The sequence below is a fragment of the Dromiciops gliroides genome, chromosome 4, assembly GCF_019393635.1.
Source record: "Dromiciops gliroides isolate mDroGli1 chromosome 4, mDroGli1.pri, whole genome shotgun sequence".
NCBI lineage: Eukaryota > Metazoa > Chordata > Mammalia > Microbiotheria > Microbiotheriidae > Dromiciops > Dromiciops gliroides.
This window is the reverse complement of record NC_057864.1, coordinates 334,396,575-334,409,183: the sequence shown is the minus strand read 5'-3', so window position 1 is coordinate 334,409,183 and position 12,609 is coordinate 334,396,575. Positions and strand designations below refer to the sequence as shown.

Here is a 12,609-nt window from a genome sequence, read left to right as displayed (position 1 = left end):
GAGGGTACTGGATAAATAAGTTATTTGGATGTTTACTAATGAGGTGCTCAACTTCCTGGTGACCCAACCTCCATTAGCCAAGGGAGTGATGGAAATGCATATCTAATCCAAAATAAGCTCTATTGCACACCCACCCTTCCAACAAAATTAGTTTGTACCTTCTGGGCACAGTCCTGATGAGTTATAAAAGTTAGTGGGAAACAAGGCAAAGGAATCAAAAGGGATTTATCGCCACCCGGCTTGGGGTTATATAAAATTGTTTCCTTAGAGTATTCAATTTCCTCATTTTTACTCAAACTCCAAATTGGTTTTTTGATTTACTTAGTGAAAGAAATATTCATTTTTATTTTATGATGAAACCTAAATCTTTCCCAGAAAGAACTCAGATCTCTCTTCAGATTAGAAAACACCAAGTCTGATGAAAAATAATTCTCCCAGTATTTGAAGACTGATCTTCTGGCAGTGACCGCTGCAGAGAAATAGGCTGTCACTCCCATTTTCACCTTATGTGAATATCAGTCCGTGCACTCAAGACCATCCTGGGATTCTCACATCAAGAAAGGTTTAGGGAGTGGAACAGTGCTATCTGTGACAAGGAGTCCAGATTGGCATTAGAATGAAGGTCTCTCAAACCAGCCCAGGATGGATTGAAATAATTTCTTCTTGTTGGCTAAACTAAGAGTAAACAACAACAAAATAATAATAATAATAATAATAATAGGTAATAATTATATAGTGCTTACTATATGCCCTGTACAGTGCGATGTGCTTTATAATTATTATCTCATTAGAACCTGGAAAAGTAGGTGCTTTTATATAAGATCCCCATTTTAAAGAAGAGGAAACTGATGCAAACAGAGATTAAGTGACTTGCCCAGAGTCACACAGCTAGTTAGGGGGTAAGACCAGATTTTAACTCGGGTCTTCCTGCGTCTAGGCCCAGCACTGTGCCACCTAGCTACTTCTAGTGTTTTCTGAATATATCCTAAAGATTCCTGAGACTTGGCATCACAGACTTGGAGTATTTTCTCAAGGAGGGAGGGCACAGGCCACATGATTGGTTGTTAGGCTGCTAATCAGGAAACTTGTAGTATCCTTTGCTGCTCTGTCATTTACTATATTATGACCTTGGGCATTACTCTACTCAAGAAGCTTCAGTGGTTTCCTTTTGTCTCTGGGATAAAATATAAACTCTTCTGATTGGCATGTAAAGCTCTTCCCAATCTAATTACTCATTACTCCCTGTCACTATCTCTGGGGGCTTCAGCCTTCAGTCCTTCTTGTAATAATTTTCTTTCCCTCAATTCAGAGCCTTTGCACAGGTTGTCCTCCATGCCTGGGATGATGTCCTTTACTTTCTTCTCTTAGAAACTCTAGCTCCCTCCAAGTCTCAGGTCAAGTGCTTCTTCATCTATAAAGCTTTTTTCTGATTTTTCTGATTTTCTGATATTTCTGATTTTTTTTATAATGCTCCCCCCACCCCAATTTCTCTAACTGTTTGGACTCTAGCTTCTGAAATCACTGGGTATTTATTTTGTATATCTTTTGTTTTGACAGCCATGATCATGTAAACTCTTTGAGAGTACTTGTATTCTAAGCACTCACCTGGTGCACATTAAACACTTGACAAATGTTTGGTTGATTAATGAAAGAATGAAAATAATTTGTTATGTACTTACGTAAAAAATACCATGCTAATTGCTTAGAAAATAAATCAAAAAAGTGAGATAGTCCTTGCTTTCTAGAACCTCACATTCTAATAGGGAGAGATAAAACTCATAGCAAAGTGAAGGCTACAGTGTGGATAAAAATTTCTAATGGCGATTAGGTGCTGCAGCAAGGTAGGGGGTAAGGCCAAGTGGTCCAAATGGTAAAATATCCAATTTGGCTAACATGTAGAAAAAATAAACAAATGCATCTTTTTAGTGTTATTTCTTTTGAAAGAACAATATCCATTTGTTTTGTTTTTTTAACATATAAGGTATTTTATTTTTTCCATTACATGTAAAGATAGTTCTCAACTTTTGTTTATACAAGCTTTACAATTTCAGATTTTTCTCCCTCCCTCCCCTCCCTCCCCCCTCCCCTAGACAGCAGGTAATCTGATATAGGTTATATCTATATATCTAAATAGATATAGATATATCTATACACACACACACACATATATATATACACACATAATAACATTAATCCTATTTCTGCATTAGTCCTGTTATAAGAGAAAAAATCAGAGCAATGATGAAAAACCTCAAAATAGAAAAAAAAATAACAGCACCAAAAACAAAAAAAATAGTATGGTTCAATCAGCATCTATACTCCAAGTTCTTTTTTTTTTTTCTTGGATTTGGAGATCCTCTTCTATCATGAGTTCCCTGGAACTCTTCTGTACCATTGCATTGGTGAGAAGAATATAGTCCATCACAGTAGATCAACACTCAATGTTGATGTTACTGTGTACAATGTTCTTCTGGTTCTGCTCATCTCACTCATCATCAGCTCACATAAGAAACAATATCCATTTGTGATGTTTCACCATTTGACAGTGCCAAAGATTCTGGTGGCAAAAGCCCTTCTTCCAGGTCTTTAATACTTGTGGCTGCTGAGGAATCAGGGGCTGCAGCCCCAGCAAAGGAAGCTCTTAGGGCTACATCTCCATTGGGGTTACTTTGCTGGATGATTCTGGCAAGGTTGGTCTGATTCTGGAGGTAGGGATGGTGGCGGGGGGGGGGTGTCAAGGGATTTAGGGGTGTAGGGTCCTGGTTAAACTGATAAATTTTGATCTAGAAAGTACCATAGAGGTCATATAGTCTTTATATTATAGATGAAACTAAGGTTCAAAAAACTTAAGTCACATCGATAGTGACCTACAGACTTGGGATTCCAACCCTAATCCTCCAGTTGCAGATCCCACATGGCTACCCTTCCATTAATTAATGAACGATTTCAGTGGGGTTGGGAGGCTTGCTTATTAAACACATGAAAGTTGAAATGCTCTGTATCAAAATTGTCCTATGATGTTTGAAGGTATTCCTGACATTTCTTTCCAGGTGCCTGAGCAGAGCTTTAGAGATGAAGTCTGTAAGATTGCAACAGGGCTTACTGCTGCCTCCACAGCTGCTTTCAGACCTTTGGTTACTTAACAATGGGTTCGTTCAAGGGGAACCATCCCATCCATGACTGCTTCATGCCAGCTCAGGCCGGCCACCAGCTGCTATGATTGCTGCTGTCATTTCCTAGCTGGTATTGAAATTGATTTTATACTCTTTCAGGAGGACATTCTAGCGTTTCTTCTTCATGCCTTGAATGGGATTATACTGCTTCTGCTCCCTGTGAAGCAAACACATGACTTGCTTCGACCATTTGCTATCCAAAGTCAGTTGTACAGTGAATTTTTCTTCAGGGCTTATGGGCTGCCTGAATTCTCTAACTTGATAGCATCACTGGCCACTCAGCCCTACTTTTCTTTTTTTTTTTTTTTTTTTGCTGGGCAATGGGGGTTAAGTGACTTGCCCAAGGTCACACAGCTAGTAAGTGTCAAGTGTCTAAGGCCGGATTTGAACTCAGGAACTCCTGAATCCAGGGCCAGTGCTTTATCCACTGCGCCACTTAGCTGCCCTTTTTTTTTTTTCTTTTTTCTTTTTTTTTTTTTCAGCCCTACTTTTGAGCAGCAAACATGACATGGTGGTGGTAGGAATGAATGGCCCAGATTAAAAAAATCTGATGAAATTGACCCGGATGTTGAATATGACATTGTTGGGAGGTCTATTTATTATATCATGTTTTTAAAAGTATATATTCATCATTTATTATTATCACTCTTATTCAAACTGACCCTATGGTGATTTAGGTCCAATGACACTCACAGATCATTCTAACAGTTAAAAGGTTTACATAGTCATAGCCTAAAAAAGATATTGAAAAAGGATACAGTAAAGGAGTGGGGGGAGGGGTAAAAGAGGGGCTCACTTCCATATGGAAACACACATAGTCCAGGGTGTAGTGTAGGGCCTTGGGGCATTCGCCGAGTCTGAAGAACCCTGATTCCAGTTTGGTTGATCTTCAATGACCTTCAATGACCTGGAAACAAGAAGCTAGATCATCCAGTCAATAGTCCTGGGTCTTGAGCCTTTGCCCCTAGACCAATAAAGTCTTGGAGGATAACTTCCTTGACTTTTAGGTAAAAAATTACCCTGACTTATATGGAAGGAAAGAACCCTGCTAGATTTTTGACCCTGTCATAATCACCCACTGATAAGCTTTCACAATTATCTATAGAATAAATTAATTTATTCAGATACTTTTAAATGCTCCATAAATAAGTCAATATTTTTGTCTTATTTAGTCCAATTGGGAAAAACAATAGCATAGAACTGGTTGAATTAATTGCTTATATATTATTAGAAAATCCCATGCTACTATTCCCAAATATCGCTTCTTTGGGTTCCATATGCTTTACTTTAGTTTTCAACTAATATCTTGAATATCCAGCTACTATCTCTGTTCTAACCAGACTGAGTATTCAAGAAGGCTCATATTCTACAAGCCAATTTAGCAAAATCAATACAGGGGCAGCTAGGTGGCACAGTGGATAAAGCACTGGCCCTGGATTCAGGAGTACCTGAGTTCAAATCCGGCCTCAGACACTTAATACTTACTAGCTGTGTGACCCTGGGCAAGTCACTTAACCCCAATTGCCTCATTAAAAAAAAAATCGATACAAGTGTTCCCCCAAATAGAGGAGCATTGCTATTCTGAGTTCTGAGTTAGAAAAATCAGACTTAGGGCAAATATCCCTTCCCCATATCTCTGTTTCATTAAAATCAGAGCAGAGTTGCTGGCCTTTCAGATGAGGGACTAGTTTTTGTCTTGTCTTTGCATCTCTAGTGGCTAGCAGAGGTCCTGACACATAGTAGGTGTTCAACAAAATGTTGAGCTAAGCCATTGCCAATCTTTAGGTTTCCATGGTTTTGAACGATTTTACAATTTGAGGTTGGATATCAGGATATATTAATTTATTATCTTTGTGAAATGTTGACAGGCATGCCTTCCCCATATATGAGAGCCTCTGAAAAAATGAAGCCCATTGAAGAAGCTGTTGAAGATGATGTCTTTGAGCCAGAATCTCCAGTTAGAGCTAAAGTTCGTGGATTGTACCCAAGCATACAAAGGGTTGAAGAGTAAGGAGACTGTAGCTCTGGTCAATTAACCTAGTCACCTTGAAGAGATCCTGAAAGCTACCAGCTCTTGTCTTTCTTTTTTTGAAAAATTCATTTCAAACAGTCCTCCCACAATAAATTCAGATTGTTGAAATTTGGTGGCCAGTGATGACAATAAGGTGTTTTTTAAACTGTTTTTTTTTCTTTTTTACTGGTCAGCTTTTTAATGGTTCATTTTACTATGTGTCTTGATTGAGCAAAGTTCTAATTTGACCTACAAATGTTCATGTTTTATAGACATTTTATAAGTCAATATTCTTGTTATTGATTGATGTAGAACTTCCCATCATTTATTTTAATAGCTTATATTCCTGTAGTGTTTTGTGGTTATGACAGCCTTACCATATATTACTTCATCTGAGTCGCACAACATCTCTGTGAGGTAGATAGTGCAAATACACATTACTTTCTCTATTTTACAAAGGAAGAAACTGAGGGTCAGAGAAGTTATAGGACTTGTTGAAAGTCTAGTAATTGGTAGAGTCTAAATTTGAACTCAGGTCTTCTGACTCCTGTAATACTCTTTCTAATCTATTTTGTGAAACAGCCACAATTAGCAAGGAACAAACAGGGCTTTGCCCCAGGGCACTAAATTGGAGTGGGGGGGGTCTACTTTCCCCACCCCCAAAGTGACCAGCATCCACACTTTTTGCTTCATGTTCCTTTGCCAGGATGTGTCATCATGTGTCCTATTGCTTCAACTCCAGTTCAAGGTTTTTGTTGTTGTTTTATCATAAACAATAATCAATTCGCCATCATGAAGCACAGCTTTTGAGGTAACAGTCCTTTTAACTTACTCAAAAGACAATTTCAATCATATTAAATGGTTGTAAAACTCATTTTAAGTGGCAGTGAAAAGCAGGCAAACTTATTTGGGTTGTCTATGTGGGGCAACTATATTTCTTGTTTTCTTGAACAGAATTGACTGGTAATTTCAGAGAAATGATTAGTTTGACTGTTGTGGGTTACTCCCCCTCCTCCTGCTCCCTGTCCAAGTCGTTCCTAGAATAACTTAGTTTCCATTTTTATTTTTAATTTTTAAAAACTTTTTTTTTATTTTTAGTGAGGCAATTGGGTTTAAGTGACTTGCCCAGGGTCACACAGCTAGTAAGTGTTAAGTGTCTGAGGCCGGATTTGAACTCAGGTACTCCTGACTCCAGGGCCAGGGCTCTATCCTCTGCGCCACCTAGCTGCCCCCGTTTCCATTTTTAAATGAACCACTTTGGCAGCCTGATAAGAACAAAGCTCATTACATTCACCATTATGATATAGTTAGCATTATCATTATAAAATGGATGCCAATCCCAGAGTAAAGTAATGTTGAATCATTTTTCAGTCATTAGTCTCTATCTGCTCTCTTTTGGCTTTTCATATAGTTTTTCTCTTCTGCCCACCCCCATCCCACCCCAGGTCTGGTATCATTATGATTTTTCAACCTGAGGTAGGGTAGCTGAAAAAGCACAGGGAGCCATTGCTGATAGGAATGAGGGGTTGTTGCCACAGGGATGATAGACCACCAGGATTGCCTTCATTGTATTCTATTTTCAGAATTCTTATCCTAGGCCTCCCTAGCTATGCCTTTCTTTAATACATTGGCCATGTATCCAAAATTTGAGCACCCAAGCTTGATCTCAGGCAGAATAAACAAACTAGTAATAAAAGAACATTTTAGATGCATAGCCATGGCAATGCAAAAATTCAATGAGGACTTCAGAGAATGTGATTTTGAATTAAATGTTCATCTCTCAACTGGAATTGTGACTGTGCAAATAGGGGTATTCAAGTGACGGGGGCACAGTGTGACTTGGGTCTGATTGGATGATGGGCTAGTAGCCGTCAGGGTGCTTTGAGCAGACCAACCATGATGAGCCATACAAACTGGTTATATCCCATGACCATTTTTTTCCTTCTGTTTTGTTTTTGTTTTGTAGGCAATGGGGGTTAAGTGACTTGCCCAGGGTCACACAGCCAGCAAGTGTCAAGTGTCTGAGGCCAGATTTGAACTCAGGTACTCCTGAATCCAGGGCCAGTGCCTTAACCACTGCGCCATCTAGCTGTCCCCCTTGACCATTTTTTAAAAAAAATCTATTTCACATACATAGATACAGACTAAAGTAGTCCTTTATCACATACATACACACGTGCATGTGTATATATGTGTGTGTGTCTGTGTGTATAAATATACATGCATATCTATATACATATATGGGGAGTATATAGATAAACTCATCTCATCTAACCTAAACTCCCAAATCAATTACTTTAGTAATTTAATTTTGAACAAATTTCCCTCTGGTTTACTTATCGAAGATGTTGCACAAGATGTCAATCTGTTTGCATAGACACCAAGAAAATTATACATTTTAAATATGTGTTTTGGAAAAAGGGGTATTATCAAAAAGGCAATCCAGTTGATGAATGGTTTTCCATTTTCATAAAACGGATAGAAAAGTTTGGGTTTATTTTTCTTCAAGTGCATGCTATGTCATAATTCTTATATTTATTATCTAAGCTTTACCATAAATAATTGCTTCAGAATGTGTTCACTTAAGACATATGTATATTATTGTTCCTTTGTTATTAATGTCACTCATCCCTAACACATACAATATAATCTTCTCTTATAATAATGAAATACAGTTAAAATCTACAAAAACCAGAGCATCAATTGACACAATTTAAAAAATAATTTTATTTAGAAATAAAAATTTTCATCCAACATCTATTTTCTTTGCCTTATAGATTTTTGAATGCATTATGTCAATCATTACAGTATGGTCATTCAAGGTATTCTTAAATTCAGGCCCTTCTTTAAGCAATACAAAATAAGTCCTTTGACCCTTTGTGACAAAATATTCTTCCTTCCCTACCTGTATGTAGTGCATCACTTTTGCCCATTTTTTACTGGGGGAAAGGGAGAGGAGGGGAAGGAAACCAGGCAGCTTCTAGAGAGGAAAATCCCTTTACTAAAGCAGATAGGCAAAAAGCTTTCAACTTCTTATCCTGAGTAGTTGCCTGAGGACCCCAGGGGACCAAATGACTTAGCCAAGGTCCTAGAACCTGTGTAAGAGGCACCATAGGTGCTACTTAAACCTATGTCAGTCTTCTTGCCACTGAGGACTACTATTTCTCTACCAGGCTGCCTCTTCTGTGAATATGTTTTTAAAGAACTTCGGGTATTTCTCCAAATATCAGAAAAACAACAGCTTCCCCTTCACTTCACCAATGAAGTGTGAATTTTAGACAATGCACCCGTTATTCTTTTCGTTCTTAAAATATGAAAATCATAGACTAAAAGGCTTAATTTCACTTTGTATATCTTTAGCCCTTCTTTTTTTTTAATCAGAAATTATTTTTGCAAACTGAGGTACCTAGATCGGAGTATGTTTTTTTTGAAATTTGAGTAGTTTGGTGGATAATTGAGAACATTTGCATCCTTATGTTAAGATAGATTTTAAGATGATTTTCCTTTAAGTGCTGGAAAAAGACATGCTAGCTCTAAGTTTCATAAGACTAATTGACAAAAATCACTCCACAGAATGCCACATAAACCAATTTGACATAATGGTCCCTGATATGCAAATCATTTTAGATTAGAAGTAACCAGATGAGAGTTGGGCACTGAATACTGATGGTCAAGCCTTTACATGGGGTTTTTTAATCTAGAGGAGCTTGAAATCAATCTCTCTCCTTCCTTTCAAGCAGGATTCACTTCTGCTCTCCCAGACAGATGAGTGGGTAATTACTTAAAATTGACTTGGATAAGGGTTGTTTTTTCTTTTCCTCTTCCACTCTGGGAGTAAATCTTTAAAGAAGCAAACTGCTGAGATGGATAGATCTTAGAGCATTGGCTGGTTTTCTTTTGAGGTTGGAGGTTGGGGTTTTTTTGTTACCATTGTTAATAGATAATATGTCCATAAAGAATGATGTATTAAGATTTGAAATGTTTTAAAAAGTTCTGAACCTGAAGAGGAAAGAGCAGTAACCTGCTAGGGAAGGAAATGACATGGAGGAAAGTGGGGGAGAGGGAGAGGATAGGCATTAATTCTCTCATGCATTGGCTGAAAAACAGATACAACATACAACAGAACAGATACAGATAATGAAAAGGGTGGGCTATTCAGAAAGGGAAGAAACAACTCTTGAATATATAATTATTTTCTTGAAGGCCTTCGGAAATTAATTGTGTCACTTTACTATACAAATATGTATATAAAACATATCTACTAACATAAAATATGTGCTATGTTTTTGTAATCACTGGGGAATTGTTTTTAGTTGTTTAATGGAGGTCAAATAATCTGCTTGAAAATATTGTTAATAAAAACAGAAAGTTCTAGAAGGTGGGGATTGTTTTCTTTTATCTTTGTATCCCCATTCTCTACCACAATGTCTAGCACATAGTAAGTATCACCCCGAATGCCTTGTGTTTTGAGTATAAAACTAAGTGAATCATGGTAATACCCTTTGAGATCTGTTTCTTGTAAAGGTTTGAAAAATCCATCCACATAGGTACTCAGAGTATGGAAGGTTGTAGATTTCAATCTTCAAGAAAAAAATATCAACAAATTTTTTAAAAAGTTTTTAAACTAGGGTCCCTAAATTATTTTGGTTTTTTTATTTTTTTGTGGGGCAATGAGGGTTAAGTGACTTGCCCAGGGTCACACAGCTAGTGGGTGTCAAGTGTCTGAGGCCAGATTTGAACTCAGGTTCTCGTGAATCCCAGGCCAGTCCTTTATCCACTGTGCCACCTAGCTGCCCCCCTGGTCCCTAAACTTTCAATATTTCCTCTCCTCCCCTTCCCTCCAATTTGTGGTTTTTTATTCACAGAGTCTTCATGAAGACCTACCATGTTTTAAAACAGGTTTTATTACTTAAATATTTATAACTTAGGTCATAGGTATGATTGCAACCTAGAAACCTGGGGATTAGCAGGGAGTGAATTTTCTTTCCATATCCAATGGGTATTTCTGTCCTGCTCATCACAGGACAATTTATTTTCTAAGGCAAGGTGGTACATTTTGCTTGGGATCTATGATAAAAGGAAGTTGCATTAAAATCGTATCATGTACTTGTCTCAAACTTTAATGAATTTCCTCCAATGTGTACTGTTATCCCTAACGGTTCTAATTTAAAAGTGAAATGGGACTCTATGAAGACTCGACACAGGTGTATGTTTGGGTTTTTTGGAAATTCTTAAATTTTAATGGGATACAGAGAGACCTTCCTGATAAACAAAGCTAACCTTACAGAATCACAGAAATTTTTTCAAAAATGGCTTCAAAGATTTTCAAATCCATCCCATTCCTACATAGAAATTTGCTCTACAATATTTCTGACCAGTGGTCATCAAGCTTCTACTTAAAAACTTCCATTGATGAAGAACTCATTACTTCCTAAGGTAACTCATTCTACTTTGGGGCACCTCTAAGTGTTAACGACTCCTTTCCATGAGATAAAAAATGTGGCTAGCTGTACTACTGTACTAGCCTTCACAATATTGATTATGAAAATAAAGTGTGTGAAATGTTTTTTAACCATAAATTGCAACATCTGTCTCAAATTTGTTCCCTGCTCTCTTCTGATACTGCCACCACCTTGGTGCAGGCCTTCATCACATCATGGGCTGGACTCTTAGAATAGTGTGCTGGTGGGTCTACCAGTCGCAAATCTCTCCCAACTCCATTCCATCCTCCATTCAATTGCCAAAGGGATTTTCCTCAGACATAGGTCTAATCATGTCACCCCCATACTCAATAAATTCTAGTCGCTCCCCATCACCTCCAGCATCAAATGTAAATTCTTCAGTTTGGCATTCAAAACCCTTCATAACATAACCTCCCTCCCTGCGCTCCATTTCTAATCTTATACCCCATCATGTACTCTTTGATCCAGTGTCATTGGCTTCCTTGTGGTTTCACAATTTTCTCTCATTCTCTCTCATGCTTGAATTGATTTCTCCTCTTTTCTGCCTCTTGAGTTTCCTGGCTATCTTCAAGTCTGTGTACCTGACCAAATGATATCCAATTGCAAAGACTCTGGTTGCTGCATTGAAGTGAGGTGAATCAGGCCTTGTTTGGGGGGCAGTAAAACAAAAACAGAATGGTTATTGTGACCCAGCATGTATAAACTAAGTTTGGCCAAACACATTAACTGAAAGGCCTTCAAAATTGGTATTAAAAACACTAACTGGGGCAGCTAGGTGGTGCAGTGGATAAAACACTGGCCCTGGATTCAGGAGGACCTGAGTTCAAATCCAGCCTCAGAACTTGACACTTAGTAGCTGTGCAACCCTGGGCAAGTCACTTAACCCTCATGCCCACAAAAAAACCAAAACAAAAACCACTAACTGAACTTTTGATTTTTAACAAGTATCAGTTTAGGGGTTTTTAACCTGTGGTCCATGAACATTAAAAAATATATGTGTATTTAATAACTTTCAAAATATTTTTCCTTTGTAATTCTATGAATTTTATTTCTTGATTTAAAAACATTGTGATATGGGTTCAGACTGACCACTCTGCCAGTAGAGTCCATGACACACACACAAAGGTTAAGAGCTCTTGATTTAAAGCAAGTCAAACATTTTCCTCTGATTTTTTTTTATTAATCCTACTATGTGCTCTCTGGTCCTGAGTGGGAACAGAAGAATAATCTTACTTTGTCTCTTCAAGGTGAAAGGAGGGGTCCAATTCTCCTACCTCTAGCATAAGCACAAAGGATTTCCTTTCAAAGATTTATTTTGGCCAGCTTGCAATGGATAACTGGCTGTCTACCTTTCTGCTTGCCACCCAAGTTCCCTCAATACTTGACAAATTTGTAAGAGCCCTGTGGGGACCAATTTTTAACTGGATAGTGCTAGCTAAGCGGCTTGCTGCAATATTGGGGCAAGGAAGGAGACCGGCAGCCTCCCTCAAAACAGAACAAGATTTATTTTAACAAGAATGAACTTAAAAAAAACAAAACACAAACAGGATCAGTAGGATCAAGGGAAAGGAAATAAAAATGGGGAAAGGGAAATTATAATACCTGAAAAATACCACCGCTCAGGAATCAGCTGAAAATACTCAGCAGAACGCCTGTTGCTCTCCAGCTTCCACCTAGAATGCCCAATTCTCCTCCCCAAACCTAGAAACACCCCACACAGCCCCAGCCAATGGGATGGCCGCTCTGATAGTCACATGACTGCCCTCACTAGGCTTCCAATCATTATAATTTTGCCAGGCCCTTGTAGGCGGCGGTGCATGGTGAGGTGCCAGAGCCCTGGCAATGGCTACAACCAGTGGGTGGAGCACCGTGTGGTTTGCAGAGCCCCAGAGAGGCATAAAAACCTCAAATAACAATTAATTCTTTACAGCCCAAAGGACATAGACACAGCAAACAAATATCT

General features: G+C 38.2%; 1 protein-coding gene across 2 annotated transcripts in view; it reads left to right on the top strand.

Annotated features, from left to right (window-relative positions):
• BVES (blood vessel epicardial substance) overlaps positions 1 to 9,883 on the top strand; it is a 136,399-nt gene extending 126,516 nt beyond the window's left edge. For both annotated transcript variants that reach the window (XM_044002998.1, XM_044002997.1), the window contains one exon: positions 5,042 to 9,883. In XM_044002998.1, the coding sequence (XP_043858933.1) occupies positions 5,042 to 5,184 (143 nt within the window). In that variant the 3' untranslated portion in view covers positions 5,185 to 9,883. The remainder of the gene's footprint in view (positions 1 to 5,041) is intronic.
• The last annotated feature ends 2,726 nt before the right edge of the window (positions 9,884 to 12,609 follow it).